The sequence below is a fragment of the Nematolebias whitei genome, chromosome 13 (assembly GCF_014905685.2).
Source record: "Nematolebias whitei isolate Nwh7 chromosome 13, NemWhi1, whole genome shotgun sequence".
Taxonomy (NCBI): Eukaryota; Metazoa; Chordata; class Actinopteri; order Cyprinodontiformes; family Rivulidae; genus Nematolebias; species Nematolebias whitei.
The window spans coordinates 19,902,576-19,924,156 of NC_056510.1; the positions used below are offsets into that span (position 1 = coordinate 19,902,576).

Genomic DNA, 21,581 nt, shown 5'->3' on the forward strand with positions numbered 1-21,581 from the left:
TATATGTATATATATATATATATATATATATGTGTGTGTGTGTGTGTATGTGTATATGTATATATATATATATATATATATATATATATATGTGTATATATGTGTATATATATATTTGTATATGTATGTATATATATATATATTTGTGTGTGTGTGTGTGGTTGGATTTGCTATTTAGTTGTCACATATCTTAAAGATCATTTTATATTCATTTGTACTGCCCTACTGCACTGTCTTCTAGGCAATAGCAAAAGGTATGTCAGAAGATGGACAGACCTTTGATAAAGGTGGTGGCACTGAGAGTTCCTCTGATGCGTCCAAGCTGAGCTCCAAAAGTGCCAAGGAGAGGCGTAACAGGAGAAAAAAAAGAAAAGAGGAGGAGGAAAAAGAGGTGTCAAAAGTTCCTAAATCCAACTCTCTGGACAGTATGAAGAGGGCTTGTTTCCGGTTCTCTGTGGATGAAAACATGCTCAACTATGACATGAAATGCTCCCCCATGCATCAGGTGCAGTAACATCTGTTGATATATGCTGGTTATGAAATAATTCACTGCTGTTGCTTCATCCTAAACTCTAGTACTGCTCTTAGATTAATGCTTCTTTTTTATTTTTAAAATTTATTAGATAATTTGTTATGCATCTTGTGTAATTACTGTTTTCCAACAAGTATTTATTAATAACTAATCCAGAAAAGTACAATTTTTATAAATTTAAATTATATTTTGTTTAAACTATCAAAGTTTCCACAGAACCTCACTTTATACAATATAAATAAATGTTTTAATTTTACAACATCCAATTTCAAGCATTTAATCATTCAATAGGAAGATACATTTATTCATATTAGCTGTACTGAAATCAACTTTTTTAAATCAAAAGAAACAAGGCTCCAGTCTGTGATGAATATGCTTTTTAAATTGTTATTTATGTGTTTTAACATCCTCCGCTGAAGGAAAAGAACTTGATGAAAGTGAGGACATACACAAGGGCTGATGATACTTATATTAAAACTATTTGAACTGTGCTTTGCTGATTTAGTTGAATGTCACAATGTTCACTTTGGCTTCTGAAGTGCAAACATGTTATCATTTTCATATCTTGAACATCTTCATCGTGATCATCATCATTATCATCTTGTTCAACTTCTTCAACATGTGTTATTTTCCTTGTCGGCCATACTCAATACATTTTACAACGCTATGATTTTTTTTCTCAAAATTTATATCATCCATATGATCATCATTATCATGTTCTTCTTCATCAGCTTAAGCTTCATTATGGTCATCTTCTTTATCATATTCATCATCACTATTTTTCTTTTTTTTTTTTTTTTTTTTTTACAATATTCATCAACCACGTCCATTATTTATTTACTTTTTGCACATCGTCACCGTTTTGTTTGAACATATAAACGCCTCTGCCATCTTTATTCTTTTCTTCTTAAGATCAACATATATCATGTATCCACTGGAGATTATCTTTGTCTCCTAGTCTTTTCTGAGCTTTCGTGGACCACTGTTGTCATCTAGACGAAACAGCAAGACCAGCTTTTGCAGCTTTCAAAGCCAGCCACAAGATGTGAGCTCAGAAAACGAGTTTGCGGATGATGAGAACAGCATTTTTGAAGACAACCTAAGTCGGAGGGGATCCCTGTTTCATGCTCAGAGGTGTGATCGATGCAGCAGCAGTATGAGCCAGTGCAGCTTCTTACCGCATCTCCGATTTCAGCCCACTAGCGTCAGGCACAGCTCAGTAGACTGCAATGGGGTTGTGTCTCTGGTGGATGGGAATTTTCTTCCATCATCACCACCTATGGGGCTTCTTCTGCCTAAAGTGACACTAGATGTGGCCTCCACTGGAGACAATGTAAGAAATGTTTCATTAGCCAAGATGAAGAAAGTTATATTAAACAGAGAATTAATCTTTAGTTTGTTGGTTCAACGTATACTGGGTTTACTGAACATCACAGGGTAAAGGTTTTACATATATCTCTATCACAATTTCTCTGCCTTTCATTGCCAAGGCCTCATGTGTGGTATGATCTAGGTGAAACGAAACAAAATGCTGCAGAAGTAGGTATTCCTCCAGTAGAAATTCATATACAAATAAAATGACTTTAACACAGCAAAGACACGGGTATAAAGTTGAAAAGAACAAGGTATGACAATAGTGGCAAGTATCTTGCAAGGAATAAGTAAAAACCTGGGACTACCGTATGTATGCAATGAGGGACTAAACTCTGGGTCAGTGTTTTGTTCATAAAATGAGGCTGAGATGTAAAGAAAGAACACGGTGAAGAACTTACTGAAGTTTTAAAGTCTTGGACAGGGAGCATGGTTACAGCAAAGGCTGAGGCTCATGCAGGCGCTGCATAATTGGCAGTGGCGGAGAAAGTACTCAAACACCGTACTTAAGTAAAAGTACAAATAAACAGACAAACATGCACTCTAGTAAAAGTAGAAGTACCACATTAACATTTTTACTTAAGTAAATAAGTACTTGCTTTTAAAATACTTAAAGTATTAAAAGTAAAAGTACTTCCTGAATGTATTACATAATGCAATGGTCTACATATCTTTTAAGTCTGCCTACCATATGTATATGTACTGTAATACATTAATAGAGTTGTGCCTTTTTAATGAACAACGCTGCAGATAATACATGTTTTTATTGTGTTTACTCTGTGACACAGTTCACTCTTGGACTTGTGGTTCTGTGCGTCAGAATTTCAGGGATGACACGCAGAGTTAAATGCCATTAATCAAAATAAGAAAGAGGAATGATTATGCCTTTGAAAGTTTTTATTTAACACAAAGCAAAACCAATGTGTCATTTTAACTGCAGTAAACACATTGAAGTAAAAGTTGTCTGCCTGAAAAAAAGGAACATTAGACACAACTAACAAAGTAACAGGCTCTGATCATTTCCACTGATATTTCAACTCCAGTTTGTCATCAACCAGTTAAAATACTGTCTATTCAACCTTGTAATGGGTCAATATTGAACAATATTTTAACTTTCTGACACCATTTTTAAAACTTGGACCTGAGTGTCGAGCCATTTGGAGACATCTCTTGTCTCCTAACATCCCATGAACTGACACATTTTAATATTGCAGCAAGAATTTCTTGTTCAAGTTCAGAAGAAGTTGGTTTTCAAAGATTTTTAAGCCCAGTCTGGCTCTTCTGGGAGAATTTGTCCTGCTGTACTGAATAATCTTTCAATAAGGCCATGGGTGGTGCATATCTTCTTGCTGACTCTCTTGCGGTGGAATACATTTTGGGTGTGTTAGCGGTGCTGTGGGTGCACCCAGCTCTGTGACATATTTACTAGAATATGTCATTGGCCCAGCTCTTCTTGAAGGCGGGTCTAACGTTACCTGCCCACTTTGCAGTGATTCACTGGACCAACTCCCCTCTCACCGTTGGTTACTTTCAAAGTAACAAACAAATCAAAAAGCCGCAACATGAATGTAACTTGTAATGCAAAGCATTATAGAAATGTAGTGTAGTAGAAAGTACAGATACTTGATGTAAAATGTAGTGGAGTAAAAGTATAAAGTACCCACATTTAACTCTACTTAAGTAAAGTACAGGTATATGAAAAATGTACTTTACAGTAACAAAGTATCTGTACTTAGTTACATCCCACCACTGATAATTGGACAACAACTGAGGCGAGGTAGCTGGATGCTACTAGGATGCCAATTCCTCCTGTAGGACCTTTGAGGTTGTTCTAAGGTTTATACTCAATGTGGCTTTGATGTCTACCTTGCTGTGATGGCATCTGAAACTGCAGAAATTAAAGTAAACTGCATAAGAGGAAACCAAGACCATGTCACCAAACTACACTGATACTACAAGAATCTGATGATAGGTTTGTTGTGTTTGCAATTTAGAGACATTTTGTAAAACTTTTAACTTGTGGTGGACTCAGAAAACCCACATTAAAATAACTTGAAAAAAAAATCATAGCATTTTACCTTATTTTTAGACCTTCATAAATTCCTGAAACACTGGTGGAAACTAAATTATGCATCAACACTTTGTAAATGTTTTGCATTGTAACTGGGAAGATTAACTGTTTTATTCATTTGATTGACACTAGCTTTAGTGTTACAGTGTTAATATATCGGTGCATGGGATATTGAAAATAATGTTTACTTTTCTGTTTTCATCCACACATTTACGTCAAGGCTGACACAACTGATACAGAATGCAGGAAGTCCAGTGGCGGAAACTACGGAGAGTTTTTGGACTTACTCGAGGCCCCCGAGTTCAGACAGAGAGCACAAAGTATAGCTAGTGTCATTACAAGCACTATAGATGGTAGGAATCCTATTTGCTATGCTCAAAATTTATTTTCAAGGTTTAAAGTATTTTGAATGTTAAAGAGAACCATGCTTTCATCTAAAATATTCTATTTTTACATTAGAACTTGAAGAGTCGAGGCAGAAGTGCCCTCCTTATTGGTACAAGTTTGCTCACACATTCCTCATTTGGGAGTTTTGTCCAGGGTGGATGAAAATCAAGAAAATGGTCAACCTAATTGTAATGGACCCATTTATGGACCTAGCTATTACCATCTGCATTGTACTGAACACATTATTTATGGCCATGGAGCATCAGCCAATGGAACCGTGGTTCAAAAACATGTTGACTGTGGGAAACCTGGTAAGCCAACTAAACTAGTTAATGCTTTTTTATTCCAAAATAATTGTAAGCTTTAATGGCCTTTTTTTTATGTGTGTGAAGGTATTTACTGGCATCTTCACAGCTGAAATGGTTTTCAAGATCATTGCGTTGGACCCATACTATTACTTTCAAGGGGGATGGAACATTTTTGATTCGCTCATCGTCTGTTTAAGCTTGATTGAGCTTAGTTTGAAGAATGTGAAGGGCATGTCTATTTTGAGATCATTTAGGCTGGTAAGCTTAAACTTTATCTGCATTTTTGTGTATTGACAAAAAACATTATCAGCTCTTCATCTATGTTAAAAATAATGAAATAGTTTTCTCAGTGTGTCATTATGAGCCATTTGGTTTGGAAAAATAAGGATTTTTTTTATCCATCAAGTTAATTATTAGAACATTGAAGCAATTAAAGCTTTAAAAATGTTGAGTTGTGTAGCAGAACAACTACGCTCACCTGAAACTGATTACAAATTGACCTAGGCTGACTTAAAACTCAAAAGATCTGCTGAAAAATATCAGTATGAAATAAGGAAAAATTGGTCTAAATTTGTGATTTTTGTCTATTTGATTTAACGTTCAGGTTCAAAATAATATTTCAGAGGTATTTCTGTCTAAAAATGGCTGCTTACTTTATTCAAGTCTAGACTTTCCCCAAACCATAAAAAAATTGTGCATTCAATAAAAAAAAGCACAAGAATTTAAATGGAATTGCAAATGATTGAAAAGCATTTCTGTGTTGCAATATTTTCTTATTACCATATGTAACTTTCAATATCTTTGTGTTTTTGCAATGACTAAAATACCTGTTTTTCTTTCTTTTTGCAGCTGAGAGTTTTTAAGCTTGCTAAATCTTGGCCCACTCTAAACAAACTCATCAAAATTATTGGTAATTCAGTGGGAGCTTTGGGAAACCTAACCCTGGTGCTGGCCATTATTGTTTTCATCTTTGCTGTTGTGGGCATGCAGCTGTTTGGAAAAAACTACAGGGACTGTGTGTGTAAGATCTCTGATGACTGTAGGCTGCCTCGGTGGCACATGAGCGACTTCTTCCATTCATTCCTCATTGTGTTCCGAGTGCTTTGTGGGGAGTGGATAGAGACCATGTGGGACTGTATGGAGGTGGCTGGGATCCACAAGTGCCTCATTCTCTACATGATGGTCATGGTTGTTGGGAATCTTGTGGTACATTACATCTTTTATGGTCAATTCATTTCACATCATCCAAATTGTTTCAATTTAACTTGTCACATTAACAATGCAATTATTTCTAAAATATTTTACCATACAAGATAAACAGACTAAAGATCAGTCTTACTTTAAATAACTTCATTCTCCTCTAGGTGTTGAACCTGTTCCTGGCCCTGCTGTTAAGTTCATTCAGTGCGGATAACCTGGCAGCTGTAGATGACGACAGCGAGATGAACAATTTGCAGATTGCGATTGGACGTATACGCCGAGGCAATGCTTATATCAAGTCACTGTTTCGAAGTACCTGCAACAGTTTATGTCTCAGGGATAAAAAGAAAAACAAGAGTGAAGACCAGTCTCTGGATGAGCTCCACAAATCTTTTGGACGAAATGGTGTCCCTAGCTATACCATTAAAGACTTCTCTTTGGATGGCAATGGGGATGTGACTGGTGTAGACAAATCTGGAGACAAGTATATAGTCAACAGCAAGAGTGATGATTCCATCTTGTCTTTCATAAACAACCCAAGTCTGACTGTTTCTGTTCCGATTGCTGCAGAGGAGTCTGACTTTGAAATGCTCAACACTGAGGATTTTAGCAGCGCATCAACCAACTTACCCGAGTGCCACCTGGTAAGAGTTCTGTCATGAATTGGTCAAATCACTTATACTAAATTAGTGAACCCTAATGGTTTTTCATAACATATGGACAAAAACCCTATACTAACTTTTTTTATTTTTATCCAAAGGCAGCTAAAATATTTTGAGTTCTGTGAGTGACACTTGCTCTAACATAGTGTGTTGCTCACAGAAACAGAAATACAGGACTAAGGCCCAAACCTTCATTACATAATAATTCAACCTGCATGTTGCAGTAGAGTACTTACATCACTGCCTGTATTGCATTAGATGGTCCTAGGACTTATCACATTCTCTAGGAAGAAAGTCAAGCAGTTTTCATACCAACTATTAAAAGACACAACCTGTAGAAATCCATACATCAATAAGCAAAATTAAAGTTACAAGCAGCAGTGGATGGCGCTCGCACCTTGGCAGCTTGCAATATTGGGCAATGAGCACTACCATTTCTATCAAAAGACTAAATCTATGTGTGTTCAAATGTAAGAGTCAGAAAAATGTGGCCTCAAAATGAAGATTCATTTCAAAATGGCAGATACCCATGAGTAAAACTATATTAAGGAACAGTAACCTGTTATGACACAATTTGAAATTAATGTGAAAAACCATGGTAGAGAATAATGTCCTTGAGTAATACATCTAACTTTATTTTCAGTGTGCAGGGCTAAGGAAATCGTGTGAAATCAATATGTGCTGAGTACTGAATTGGGGTTAAACATGTCAATTTACATGCAGTGACAAGGTTTTAAGAAGTCAAAGTCTGTTGTAGTCACGTCCATGTGCTGTGATAAGAACCCAAGCTTATGACTTCTTTCAATCCTCTATTTTCTAATAGTATACTGACCAAATTTGAAGCCAATACTTCAAAATCTGTAGGAACATTTGTAGAAGCTTGTTCAAATATGAGGTTTAGAAATCAAAATGCTAACTTCAAACCAAAATGGCTACCTTCCTGAGACTTCTCATGTCAATTAAAATGACGACTTCCCAGTTTTTCTTTGGAGAAAAACATATAAAAGAGCATGAAATTTGACATTTTGTCTGATTTCCCATGGCTCTGTTGGCTACTTATATACAGTAACAGTAGTTTTTTTTCTCTTATATTGGGGTGGATTCTCTGTAAATGATCATTGTTGCTTTCATCATCAAACACAAACATATTATTATTTTCTTTATAGGCTATAGATGATGATGGACAGTTCAGTTCCAGTTCAGAGGGTAGTACAGTGGATGGTCAGCAAGATGGAGAAGTACTTGAAAATGACTATGATTTGGAAGTGAAAAAGGAACCCAAGGACTGTTTTACTGCAGGTGAAAACTATTCCTGATGTAACTTGCAAATACTTACTACATCTTATTATTCTTTATTATAAATGGGTAACAGATCTTTGTCTCTTCTCAGAATGTGTGCAAAAATTTAAGTGTTGTCAGGTTAATGTGAATGTGGGCTTTTGGAAGCTGTGGTGGTCATTCAGAAAAACCTGCTATCAAATAGTGGAGCACAACTGGTTTGAGACCTTCATCATCTTCATGATTTTGCTAAGCAGTGGAGCACTTGTAAGTCTAAAACATATTGTTCTCTGCAAATTACAGTTAGGCTGTTTTGTTACATTATTGCCATGTACAGTATATTCACAGGTACTATAATTAATGGTCTCATTGTTTTTGTTTTGTTTTTTTCTCTAGGCTTTTGAAGACATCTACATTAAGCAGAGGAAGATCATAAAAATAATATTGGAATATGCTGACAGAATTTTCACCTTCATCTTTATTCTGGAGATGCTGCTGAAATGGGTAGCATATGGGTTTGCCAAGTATTTTACAAATGCTTGGTGCTGGTTGGACTTCCTGATTGTTGATGTAAGTTTAAACACAACAGTTTACACTGAAACACACCTACAATTTTGTCAGACCCAGTTTTCAAAGGTGATGAGATACACACGAATGATGCAAATACAACTCGAGTGAAAAAGCGACGAAACACTGATTTACTTTATGCCTTCAATATTTCAATTAAAAATATCCTAAAGGAATCTTTGAAGTGATATTATTTCGAATAGTATCGTATGAGCTGTGAAATCACTCGTAGAAAACTGAGTTTTTTTTTTTTTTTTATTAGACCTTTATTTATACAGGTTAGTTCCCACTGAATCTCAGAGACTCATTTACAAGAGAGACCTGTTACATACAACATACAGACAGATGAGAAAAAGAGAACATGAGGTTGGAGGAAGCAAAAAAAAAATCATGTCTCACACCATGTCCTGGCTGGGAAACAGTATAAAAGATGCAAAAAAATACCTGGCAACATAAAACAGCAACATACAATGACATCATAATACATTTATGCATAGAGGTCAACAAAAGTGGTGTTATCCATAGATTCTCTAGAAAGTTCCAAAGTTCTAATAAGATGGTACAGTGTCTATCAACACCATGGTTCTGATAAGGCCACAGATGTCCTCAGGAGGAGGGGGCAGGCAGAAGCTTCTAGTTTGTGTATCCTCCAGGAGCAATCTAAGATAAGTTGGCCTGTCCAAGGCCAGTGGGGAGGCTAAATCCAGATAAACAACAACTGTTTGGGCTGCCAGACTCTGTTTTTTGTCTGCCTTCAAGTTCTGCTGGTACACTCAATGAATCCAAACAGCCAGATTTGTGAACATTCCGCCCGGTCCGTGCTTGATTATTAATAATAATAATAATAATAATAACTTTTATTTATAACGCCCTTTACATTCACAATGGATCTCAAACTGCTACAATGAGTAAACATCAGATAACGTCAAGACAAAAAGCAACCGCAAAGAGCAACTGAGAGGAGGAACAACCAGGAGGACAATGAGGAAAGATCACATCAAAACTTCAAATGCACAAAATGCAGATAAAATACTCAAATAAGAACTATAGGTGCAATAAAAAACAAAAGTACAATTCAATCAATTAAATAACTGGGCATAAAGAAAGGTTTTAAGACCTTTTTTAAAGCATGTCATGGTCTGTGGGGCCCTCAGATATGAAGGCAGGGCATTCCACAGCTGAGGGGCAGCGCAGGAGAAAGCCTGGTTTCCTGTAGTGCGGGATCGAGACCTGGGAGTGAGAAGAAGCTGAGTGTTGGAAGAGTGGAGAGTGCGTGAAGGACAATGAGGGGTGAGACGTTATTTTAAATAAGATGGCACATTACCGTACAAGCATTGGAAGGTGAGCAGATACATTTTGTAAGTGATCCAGGCAGAAACAGGAAGCCAGTGAAGTGAACGAAGTACAGGGGTGATGGGCTCATGCTTATGCACTCTCATCAGGACCCTGGCAGCGCTGTTCTGGACATACTGTAGTGTTTGTATGCTTTGATTGGCTTTCTCCAAGATTGAATCCTTCATGCTGGCGAGTTCCAGGAGCCGCGAGTGGCCTACGATTCTCAGAAATTGCTTCCAGCTTGCAGTTGAGCTCGTTAAGCATATGAGTCTGAGAGCTCGAGGCACAAATTAATCCTTCACTTAAGGCTGGCAGCTTTACCGTGGCTGAAACTACTGCCAGTGTCTTCCTAATTTGTCGATATCCTAGGTATCTGCACATTCCAAAAAGCAGAAACCGTGTTATCATAAATCCAATAATGTATGGATCTTCTACGTCCTCCATGAACAGCACAGATGGGCGCATCATCTTCCACTTATCCCAGGAATCAATGACATACCCAGCTGCGTGGGTCCGTTCAGGGCATGAGGGCTCTCCAGCACCCTGTCGTCTGGTGGAAAAAAATTGATCAATTGCGTTGAGGGACCAGCTGACCAAATCCATAATAATTTTCAATTCGGAAGATGTGTAAAGAGAGGCTCTGAGGTTGACAGGACACGAGAGCAAAAAAAAAGGAGGGAGGGAGAGAGAGAGGGTAAGAACGACCGCCTTCATTGAGAGTGAAAGAGTGAATAAGGATAGAGGTGGGATTTATGGTCCTTTGAAGGGAGCCGGATCTTGACGATTGGTGGGGTACACCCTGGTCGGGTCACAAGTCCATCACAAGGTCGTTAAAGTTGATAAAACAATGACGATATAAAAAAAGTTATGTTATGCTAAAACATACAGACTTACTTTAGTGAATTTAATAATAATGATAATCACATCAGTGTGATATTTTTGAGCAAGAGTTGTTTTATTTGCCCCAAAACTTCCATAATACTAGGACACGTTTGGCTAGCAATTAGCGTGACTTTTAGGGAATAAAATTGTTTCTTCTATATGCTCAACATCTTATTTCTGTCTGTCCATCAGGTTTCACTGGTCAGTCTTGTGGCCAATGCTTTGGGTTATTCAGAGCTCGGTGCAATCAAGTCACTAAGAACTCTGCGAGCTCTGAGGCCCCTAAGAGCCCTGTCAAGGTTTGAAGGCATGAGGGTAAGAGTAACAAAGTCTGAATGAACTGTTTACCCATTGAATTCATGGTAAAAACAGGGACCTCACAATCTACTGATTATCAACATTAAACACTATGGTGCACGTTTTTTTTTTAAAGCTTTGTGTCTCTTGTAAAATTTGTTTTGGTGTGAATTTGTGTTTGTCTACCATCCATCCATCCATCCATCCGTCCTACCATTAAACTAGAAGAAAGAAATCTTAGATCATATTGAATGTAGGAGGTCATTTCCCAACATAGGCCCAATTAACCCCTTTTCGTTTGTTTGGTCAGAGCAAAAGATCAAATTCTAAATGCTTAAACATATGGTCTGATTCATGGAGATAGAGTGTGATATAGTAATTAGAAGCAAGCTGTGTGTGTGTTGGTAAGGCGTAGGCTCCCGTTCATCAACAAGTTTAGTTGTTTGCAACTCTGTGCTAATTGGTGTTTCTTCGTGTTGGCTGCTCCCCCCCCCATGATTTAAGTGATTTAGTTTGTAGGACAGTTTAGGAATCTCATTCACAGAACTGAACACCAGCAGATGCTTTATCTGAACTCCAAACAAATACTTAACTATCCAGCATAGCCAATGTGCCCCTCTTTGCAAGATCTCAAAATTGCGTTGCCCACAATCAGTAATTCCTCTCCTTGCCTTGCATGCTTTGCCATCTATTATTTATCTGTCTTCTGCTTTAAGTCAAATAGCTCAAGTAAGTTGATCCAAGTAATTCGATTGTTTTTCTTATAATTTTACTATTGATACGTGTTTGCTGTATAAAATCTAATTCTTCCTGGATAATGTGTAACTTAAATAAATGTATAGACTTGTGTCAAGAGAAAAACAGTTTAAAAACCATCATGTTTTGGTAAAATTAAGAAATGTGTAAGCAGTTTCTTGGCTAGGAGCAGTGACTAACTGGAATTGCTACCAATAATTGAATTGCTAGCTTGAAAGCACGTAAATCCCTTTGCTTGCAAGCAATAAAATGGCATGAATTATTATTTTTTAAATTTATTGAACTGTATTGTCTTCACACTTGCATTTATTCCTTGATGTCTGAAACATATGTGGTGATTTAAAGCATAATGATCATTAGAAAGTGTTTGAAATTTCAATATGGAATTATTTTGCTCATAGTGTTACCACTTGTAGTCTAAACAGAGGTCAGTAGCTTATGTAGCAGAAGTCACTGGACTGCCAGCTGCTGAAATCAATGAAGCATTTATGGATTGGTTCTTGTCATGTTGTGGTGGTTTTATAGCACTGCCAGGCAGGTTGCTTTCACTCATGTGGTTTTCTCAGTAGGCATGCATGTCTCACAGTTTTAATATTGTTTCCTGAATTATCCAGCATGATTTCTTTATGTTTTACTGTATGTCTGTTTATAGTCATCACAATTTGCAGCATCCTACATCATCCACAATGTGTTACTTTTCTGTGTTTTTGTTTCAAAATAAGTAAGCTACTAAAATATGTTTTAGTATCCATTTCTTACTGGCATCCTTTATTTAATCTCCTGCGTTCATTCCGTTTCTCCAGTTTTACCAGGCACTTATATTGCAGCGCTTATGTTACCACAGTTTTGCTTTTTCTATTTATTTATTTTGTTGTCTCGTTTTGCTATAGTAAAATCATGGTCGTTCTGAGTTGTCTTATCTACCTGCAGAGCACGTGTTATTTGTGTGTGTGTGTTTATGTACAGGTCGTTGTCAATGCCTTAATGGGAGCCATTCCTTCCATCTTCAATGTGCTGCTGGTTTGTCTCATCTTCTGGCTCATCTTCAGCATCATGGGAGTCAACTTATTTGCTGGGAAGTTCAGCAGTTGTTTTGACACAATCACAGATAAGGCTTTTAACATATCACAAGTGAAAAATAAACATGCTTGTGAAAAATTAAATGAAACTGGCAATTACACCGCACGCTGGAAAAATCTCGCAGTCAACTATGACAATGTTGCCATGGGCTACCTTGCACTTTTGCAAGTGGTATGTTAAAGGATCATTTTAAAATGCAAAATATTTGCAGTGAATGCACTTTCAAACTTAGACATCTCATTTGCTACATTTGTTCCTGAACAGGCTACATTTAAAGGCTGGATGGATATCATGTATGCTGCTGTGGACTCACCAGAAAACGTATCCAATTTTCTTTGTTTACCGCAACACTACTAAAACTATTTAAATATATGTTCAACCAAACCAGTTTTATGTTTTGTTTTTTTTGTTTGTTTTTTGATAAGGCAAAGCATTATTCATTTTACAATATGACTGTCACCTAAGAACAATGAAAGTTAGATACCAAAGTCAATCTCAGCTCATTTATTTAGTTTAAAAATGACTTGTTAATTATATTTTATTGTTTAATATAACCAGACTTATTGCTGATTTTGTTAATGTTGCTTTTTATATTTTTTTATCCCCTAAAGAGGTCTTTGACAAATCAAAGCTGATTGTTGTTCTGTTCAGGGGTTTTACACAACCCCAAACATGCATGAAACCATAGACAACACAAATTAGGTTCCTGTTCATTCCCTGGTAAATTCCAGTGCAGAAAAAACACTGATCTTAAAAACTACAAACATTACATATTGAAATCCCTCAGCAATAGAGGACATTGACATAACGCTTCTAAAATCATGAATTAACTGTGATTAGTAACGATTTTTGGAAAACTGAGTGACATATCTGGCCACACTTGACTGCTACCAGACTTGTACAAACTAAAAATCTATTCAGAACCATTATCCACTAATGGAGAAAATGTTTTTTTTTTTTGTCGTTGTTGTCCTTCGTAGCCAGGCGAACAACCGGATTATGAAAGAAACTTTGAGATGTACACATATTTTGTTGTCTTCATCATATTCGGATCCTTTTTTACCCTCAATCTCTTCATTGGTGTCATTATAGATAATTTCAATCAGCAAAAAAAAAAGATAAGTATCACTTTTTATAGCACATTTTATATTTGTATTTTGCTGTAGTCTAATAGTCCTCTCTTGCCATCTTTACTTTGGAGGTCAGGATATTTTCATGACTGAAGAACAGAAGAAATACTACAATGCAATGAAAAAGTTGGGGTCAAAGAAACCACAGAAACCTATACCTAGGCCGGCGGTATGGAACTTTTCTGAATGCATTCTATTTATGATGATGAAGACGTTTTTTCTAAATTTTGTCTAAACATATTTCTTTCTTGTGTGTGTGTGTTTTTTTTAGAACAATATACAAGGATACATCTTTGACTTAGTCACAAAACAAGTATTTGATATTGTGATTATGGTTCTAATCTGGCTTAATATGGTAACCATGATGGTGGAAACAGAATATGACGAAAATGAAAAAAAGCAGGTTCTCAAGAACATCAACATAGTGTTCATAGTCGTCTTCAGTGGAGAGTGTCTGTTAAAGATGATTGCACTTCGACAATACTTCTTCATGAATGGCTGGAATATATTTGATTTCATCGTAGTCATCTTGTCAATTGTTGGTATGTATGATTTATGTTTTGTCCAAACAAAATGCTTAATTTGTGTTATTCCTGATTTATTTGCAAATTTTCATGCATTTTTTTAAACTTTGATCTTTCCTCAGGCACATTTCTCGCAAATATAATTGAGAAGTATTTCGTCTCGCCAACCCTGTTCAGAGTCATACGATTGGCTCGAATTGGCCGGATCCTCCGCCTTGTTAAAAGTGCCAAAGGGATCCGCACACTCTTGTTTGCCTTGATGATGTCACTTCCTGCCTTGTTCAACATTGGTCTCTTGCTCTTCTTGGTGATGTTTATCTACGCCATCTTTGGCATGTCAAACTTTGCTTATGTCAAGAAAGAAAAGGGCATTGATGACCTTTTCAATTTTGAGACTTTTGGCAACAGCATGATCTGTTTGTTTCAAATTACCACGTCAGGGGGGTGGGACCTCCTTTTAGCGCCCATGCTGAACACAGACACGGCGGACTGTGACAATACAATGGAGCATCCAGGGAGTACAGTTAAAGGAAACTGTGGAAGGCCTTCAGTGGGAATTGCCTTCTTTGTGAGTTATATCATTATCTGCTTCCTTATTGTGGTGAACATGTATATTGCAGTCATTCTGGAGAACTTTGGTGTGGCAACTGAGGAGAGCGCCGACCCATTAAGTGAAGATGACTTTGAAATGTTCTATGAGGTCTGGGAAAGATTTGATCCTCATGCAACACAGTTTGTCAAGTACAATATGCTTTCAGAATTAGCAAATGCTCTCAACCCACCATTACGTATCCCCAAGCCTAACAGAAAGATACTCATATCTATGGATTTACCAATTGTGAGTGGTGACCGCATTCACTGCCTAGATATCCTGTTTGCCTTCACAAAGCGTGTTTTGGGTGAGAGTGCAGAGATGGACAACCTGAGAGGACAAATGGAGGAGCGCTTCATGGCCTCCAATCCTTCCAAAATGTCCTACGAGCCCATTACATCCACCCTTCGCCGCAAACAGGAAGATTTATCAGCTGTTGTGATTCAGAGAGCGTACAGACATTTCGCAGTTAGGAGTAAGCTCTCTTGCATACTGAATGTTGACATTAAAAACGACGAAGAGGTCACTGACAAACAACATCTGAATAAAAAAACTAAAAAAACTTCAGGCGCAGACAAAACTGAGCCGACGCCTTTGACGGACTCATGCGACGTTCACGACGTGGCAACGGACGGGAAAAACAAATGCGAAAAAGACAGAAGTGAAAAAGAGGTTGAGAGCAAAGATGTCAAAGAACAAGACACAGAGGAGAGTATTGGAGAGGAAGAAAAGACTTTGAAGGAATGAAAAACTGTTTACTTTTTTTTTTTTTTTTTTGAAAGGGACTCAGTTTACTCACCTGAACTACTTTAAATCATTCCAGGAACATAGACCTGCCTGGCTGTTTGCAATGTTATACAAAGTGTTAAGAAAACCACACTGGTTAAAGGGATAGTTCAAGTCCTGTGACAAGGGGTTCAGTTGAGAAGTTATGAGCAACTAATATCCTAACTGTTGCAGATAGGTCTTTGACTTTAGTTTGACGAAATAGGGTTTAATTCTGACTGGATCGACATGCTAACAGTTAGCCCAATCAAAGCTAAGACCAAAGTGGACTGTTGTTCTAAACTACTTCCTATTTCTAAATATTCACATTAGTTCATGTGGACACTTTTTTTTACCTCTTTACATTGTCATCAGTTACACATTAGACTGCTATTTCTGCTGAAATATAATGTTTTTGCTGGAAGTGATCAGGCTGCACCGAAGTTGCTGCAACTAGCCATTAATTATGCTTGCAAATACCCAACTGAAATAAATGATCTGCAACAGAAGTGTTTATAAAACAGCATTGCATGAATTGCAATGGGATTTTTTACTTTTAAAGCAGTTTTAAGATGGCAGCAGTCCAAGTTGATTTTTGGTCCCAGTCAGAATTGCTCGTCAGTCCATTAAACTCTATTCTCCAATCTCAGGTGGTTCAAAAAGTAATCTACAACAGATGAAATATTAGTTACTAATTATCTCTCCACAGAACCCCATACTGCAAATGATCAGAAATATATATGTCTTTTTATCATATGTATAATTCCAGCTATTTCTACTGCCTGTGTCTTGATCTGTTCATATATCTCTTATTTTCAGTTGCAAACCACATTTATGTTTTCAAGTAGTAAAAGTGTTTATCCTGATATTTAATTTTTGTGTGTTTTTAATTCATTTTTAATACATTTCATTTTACTCCAAGTGTGAACCCCTAAGAGTTCAATCTTTTTTTCATGGCCTTGATGACTGATAGCCCTTCAAAATGTTTGATAAAGCCATTCAGTATGTAGATCTGCATGACTGTGTTTCCATGGCTGTGCATACCAAAGACTGCCCTTTTCACCATGTGTTATCCAGGACCTTATGATTCATGGTGCACATTTGCTGGACTGGTTAATATTTTCCATAAAAAGAAACGCCATTTTTCAGACAATTCAAGTGTGCTAATCCGTGTGAGGGCAGCAACTCTTGTGTAAAACACTTTGCACATTGTTTTATCATTAAATATGTTCACACGTCATCAAAACCTATGGTGTCCACAAATCCAACGTACAGACTGACCTTTTGTTCCGTCTTCTACTGCTGCTCATAACAAGAAAATATCAGCATGCTCAACATTTTTATGACTGTGGGGAGAGAAAGATGCCGATCACTGTGTTGTGTGAATGTCATTGTATTTTATCAAATTGTTTGTTTTCTGATGTATTTTATATTTGCCGTGTATTTAACATCTGTAAATCACATGTTCCCTTCGGGGACTTTTACCTTGACTCGTTTACCGTAACATTTACAGTAATGTTAAGTATGTACATGTTTTGTTCTAAACTACCTTAAATCCAAGTATTTAATGACTTTTACATCTGAATATCTCATTAGAACCTCCTCTTTAAGAGTTTCTGCAGAGAAGAAAAGTCTTTAATGCTGCCTTGTTAGACAGCAGAGTCATTTTACAGTTTCAGTTTCTTTTCAGTACAAGCCTTCTCCAAGTGCATACCCTTTCTTTGTCTTGTCTTGATTGCATGTTTTATATTGGTCATAATATAATTTATAATTTGGGGACAATTCATATTAATTTTCTTAGATAACATGTACTCTATGTTCCATTGTATAAGATGAACAACATGGATACTGATTGTACAGCTCTGTGTTAGATTATTGACAGGTTGACTGATTTTGTGTGAGCTTTGTGAACTGTGTTTTGCTGTTTACCTCAGTCTTTATCATAATTAATATCAAAGATGGATATGACAGCTCAGGATGCTGTATTCTGAATGTTCTCAAGGAAATCACATCACACATCCAATGTGTCCTTGTGCTTTTTCCTGCCTCTGTTTACATTTTAGACTGTATATTGTTGCTGACCCAACAGCTAAATTACACTGTCCGCTGCATCTGTGCTAAAAGTACAATTCCATTGACGAAACTACTTTTTGCATGTCATTTAAATGTCCATTACCTATGCTACTTTATGCACACCGAAAGAATGTTTTTACATGGTACATGTCATTGTTTCTTCATAAAATGTGTGATATACCAAAAAAAAAGCCTGCATGTAATACATTGCTATAACTCATTTTATTAAAAAGCATAAATTATTTAAATAAAAATGTGTCAAATAAGCCTACAATTTTTCTAAAAAAAAAAATAAAGAATTAAAGAAATATTTGTAGCCCTGCTACTTTTTTGTTTGAGTTTAATTCTCTGTAAAAGTGAGATGACCTGAGCTATAGCTTATGCTTTGCTTACTTTATTTAAATAAGCTTGCCAGTCAGACTCACCTTTCATTTAGCATCTGCTTGTGAAACTTCCTAGTGTGCTTTATGCCTTTTTTTTTAACATTTTGACTGACGTGTAAAAGTTGAGGACCAAATTTGTTTAAATGGACCTTCATCTTTGAAGTTTTTCTTGGCAGTTACAGTGTGAAGTCACCTCCAGCTCTTCTTGCCTCCCTGTAAGCATCTTTTAATGTTTTACTGTTACATAGGCATGTTACATTTTTTTGTAGCCTTGAAAATGTTTTTTATTTATTTTTTATTTTTTATCATAATGCACAAGTGTTCCTAATGCAAAAGGCAAATGAGGGGATGCTAAAATTCTAGAGGCAACTTTTTTTTTTGTTGCTTTTTTAAGCTTTTATTGTGAAACTGCTAAGTGTTGTGCTACAGTGAAGACTTAAATTGCACTGATTTGTTATGCATCTCATAAATGCACAAATCCCAAGATCATCAAAAACAGCAGTCAAAGACCAATTTTGTAGTTTTTAGACAACAAAGACCATAAAATGCAAGGATTGTGTAGATCACAAACTGATCATTGATATATTTTTTGTAAAAGTAGGCAAACTGTTTTTTCTTAAATGTTGGAAAAAACAACAACTATCAAGATAGTTGGAAAAGCCTTTTCCACAAACATCTTAATGAAGGAAGGCATATTGTTTTATGTATGTGTCAGCCTATCTGGCATCCTATTCCTGATAACATTTAGTGAGAAACATAAATATTAGTTGTAATTATTCTTGTGATGTCCATCTTTTTCATCTGATCTGCAAAAGCATTCTAATGCCCTAATGCTGCATTTCAGAACTATTATCTGACGTCTAACAGTAAGTAGTTGAGGACTAATGTTCACTTTTGCATGAAACTGATAAGTACCTTTCAGTTTTAATTTGACTAAATGACAGAGTGCATAGATTGACAGATAATTCAGAAGCATAATCACTAACTTATACTGTAATGACCTTTTAAACATCTTGCAATGCTTTCAGCAACCAAACAACAATTAGCATTAGTGGCACATCCGAACCTGTAAAAGTGTTGAAGTTATCAGTGTCCGATTCTTGTGCAACAATTAATGCACACCCCAATTATAAATGCTTCAACTTACAGCACATTACTGTCTGGAATTTCATGGAAGCCCTCACAACTGTGTGACTTTCAACTGTATTTGAATGAAACATGTAAATATGTCTTTAAAATAAATAATTATTTCTCATTTGGAAATGAAGGTTTTACCAGAGAATATATATTTAATTTTATTAGAACTTTGCGTATGAGGTTAGACTCTGGTTTCTGAGTGTAGTGTGCCGGAAACTATTAGCATCTTAAGTGGAAGAAACATGGTATTAATTATTAAAAACAATCCAAATACAGTATTTCTTATTGTCCATCAAAGCTTTTGTCAGCTGTGGTTGCTGAACTTTGTGGGCTGTAAACAACAAGAAACTGATGGCAGAGTGCTCATTCTTCCTGCAATTTTGCCCAATAACAATGATGTGATGATCACTTTGTGCCACACCCACACAATCTTGTTTTCCGGACTGAGCAAAACTGAGCAAAACTGTCTGTCTGATGGTTTGCCAGCGTGCACTCAGGACTGTGTCTGGATGTTTTTTCTTCGTATTTTTATTGTATTTTTTTGTCATTATACAAGAATCTTCAATTCTATGTCACAAGATGTGGAGCTCATAGCGTCAACAAGTGGTGGGGGTTACTGATTGCCTGTTTTAATGATTTAATCAAGAATGATTCTGCAGATTTTGCTTGCTGGTTGCCTGGCAACATGACAGAAAACTCTTTGACTAAACTACATTAGGGTTGAAGGTCGTACGCTGGCCATCCCCATCCCTCGAGTCTTGCATGCAGGGTAGTAATATGTGGACATGTTTGTGTGAAAGGATGTCTATTTGGTTTGAATCTGGCCACTGGTATGTAAGGAGAGCATAGTAAAAAACATTTCAAAGAGAAATCTGAGAATGCTACTCGTAACGGCTTTGTAATTGTATTTTCTGCAGATGGGTGGGCAGAAAATCCCATTATATTAGACAGTGGGGAGTTCTGCTCTCTATCTTTTCACTGAGCTAATAGGCGGACACACAGTTCTTTATCTCAGTCTCCTAATCCACAGGCACGTGCACACTCTAACGTTGCTGAAGACGTCTACAACAGAAAGTGTTTTCCTCCATCACTTTTTTTTTCTCGTTTTCATCAACATAAAGTAAATGCAAACTATAGGGCGATACCAGTTTTTTGCATCTATTTTCAACGTTTTAAAAGCAATCAAACTTGAAGCAAGTTTTTTTTTTTTTTTTTCCAAAGACACATGGAAAGTTGAAATCAAAGTGTTCATTAGCAGATGAGCTGCTTGTAAAATTGGTCATGCTGCTTCGAACAATAATGGTCTGTCCAAACCACAATGGATACAGCCATTAGATTAAAACGTCAAATATCCCAGGGGATCTGTATTACATCGTCTTCCTCTAAGAGGTTTTAAGATGCATTCTTTAAAAGTGCAACAACACATGCAATATTTACTGTTATTTGCTAAGTACAACACCTCAGTTGTTTTGCCATGTAACTGTGAAATACAGTGTTCATTATCGGTCAGATTTCTTATGTAAATAAATGAAGATTATTCATCATATGTATTTATTCTTGGAAAATATTCTCTATCATTAGTTTCAAAACTCCTGTGGAGCATTATTTTGGCACTGGTGTCCACACTGACATAGCTCAATATCAGCCTGATTTATTCTTTCATTGATTATTCTACTTCAGAGAATAATGAGTATGTGTCAGGATTAATGCTAAATCGTATCTGACAAGGCATGGGAAGGTATCTGTTGCAGCGTGGACACCACACTGTAGATTTACTGTACTTAAAAGTCTGTTTGTTGTATTGCTCAACAGTGGAGCTTCTGTCCATCGCTGGTTTGATAAAAAATTTATTTCTATTGCCCACTGTAAACTGCAAAAGTGTGTTAATAACCAATAATGTGTGCAAACAAAAAAAATGATGATTACCTATATATTACACAACAAAAAAACTAAAAGAGTTAATGTCTTTATGATTGTGTGGCTTATATAAACAGATGGCCAGTCACACAAAAGACTTTAGGCCAGCCTATGAGAGTGTAACCCAAGCCAGTAGGAAGGTTCACACTATTTCCATATACTCAAAGTAGGTTATACTTGTGTTGACCTTTGTCTTGCATCCAATTTAATGTTTTAGGGAGTTGTTAAACCAAGTAAATTTACTTAGGTACTTAAGTCACTTAAATACAAATCTATGTAAGTTGCATTTATTTCAACTCTGTATTTTAGAGGAAAAATATACTTTTTACTCTAT

At 36.4% G+C, this 21,581-nt stretch overlaps 2 protein-coding genes across 2 annotated transcripts in view; both read left to right on the top strand.

The window, feature by feature from the left end:
- The window catches only part of scn1laa (sodium channel, voltage-gated, type I-like, alpha), a 33,029-nt gene extending 17,310 nt beyond the window's left edge, over positions 1-15,719 (top strand). The window contains exons 11-27 of the mRNA XM_037687119.1: positions 242-505; positions 1,491-1,865; positions 4,195-4,327; positions 4,434-4,672; positions 4,754-4,927; positions 5,519-5,875; positions 6,034-6,513; positions 7,698-7,830; positions 7,922-8,076; positions 8,206-8,379; positions 10,786-10,908; positions 12,613-12,897; positions 12,991-13,047; positions 13,707-13,844; positions 13,921-14,025; positions 14,128-14,398; positions 14,503-15,719. Coding sequence (XP_037543047.1) covers positions 242-505; positions 1,491-1,865; positions 4,195-4,327; positions 4,434-4,672; positions 4,754-4,927; positions 5,519-5,875; positions 6,034-6,513; positions 7,698-7,830; positions 7,922-8,076; positions 8,206-8,379; positions 10,786-10,908; positions 12,613-12,897; positions 12,991-13,047; positions 13,707-13,844; positions 13,921-14,025; positions 14,128-14,398; positions 14,503-15,719 — 4,680 coding nt within the window. The remainder of the gene's footprint in view (positions 1-241; positions 506-1,490; positions 1,866-4,194; positions 4,328-4,433; positions 4,673-4,753; positions 4,928-5,518; positions 5,876-6,033; positions 6,514-7,697; positions 7,831-7,921; positions 8,077-8,205; positions 8,380-10,785; positions 10,909-12,612; positions 12,898-12,990; positions 13,048-13,706; positions 13,845-13,920; positions 14,026-14,127; positions 14,399-14,502) is intronic.
- Positions 1-21,581, top strand: part of ttc21b (tetratricopeptide repeat domain 21B) — a 309,444-nt gene that overhangs the window by 264,325 nt on the left and 23,538 nt on the right. The gene's annotated exons all lie outside the window — the stretch shown is intronic.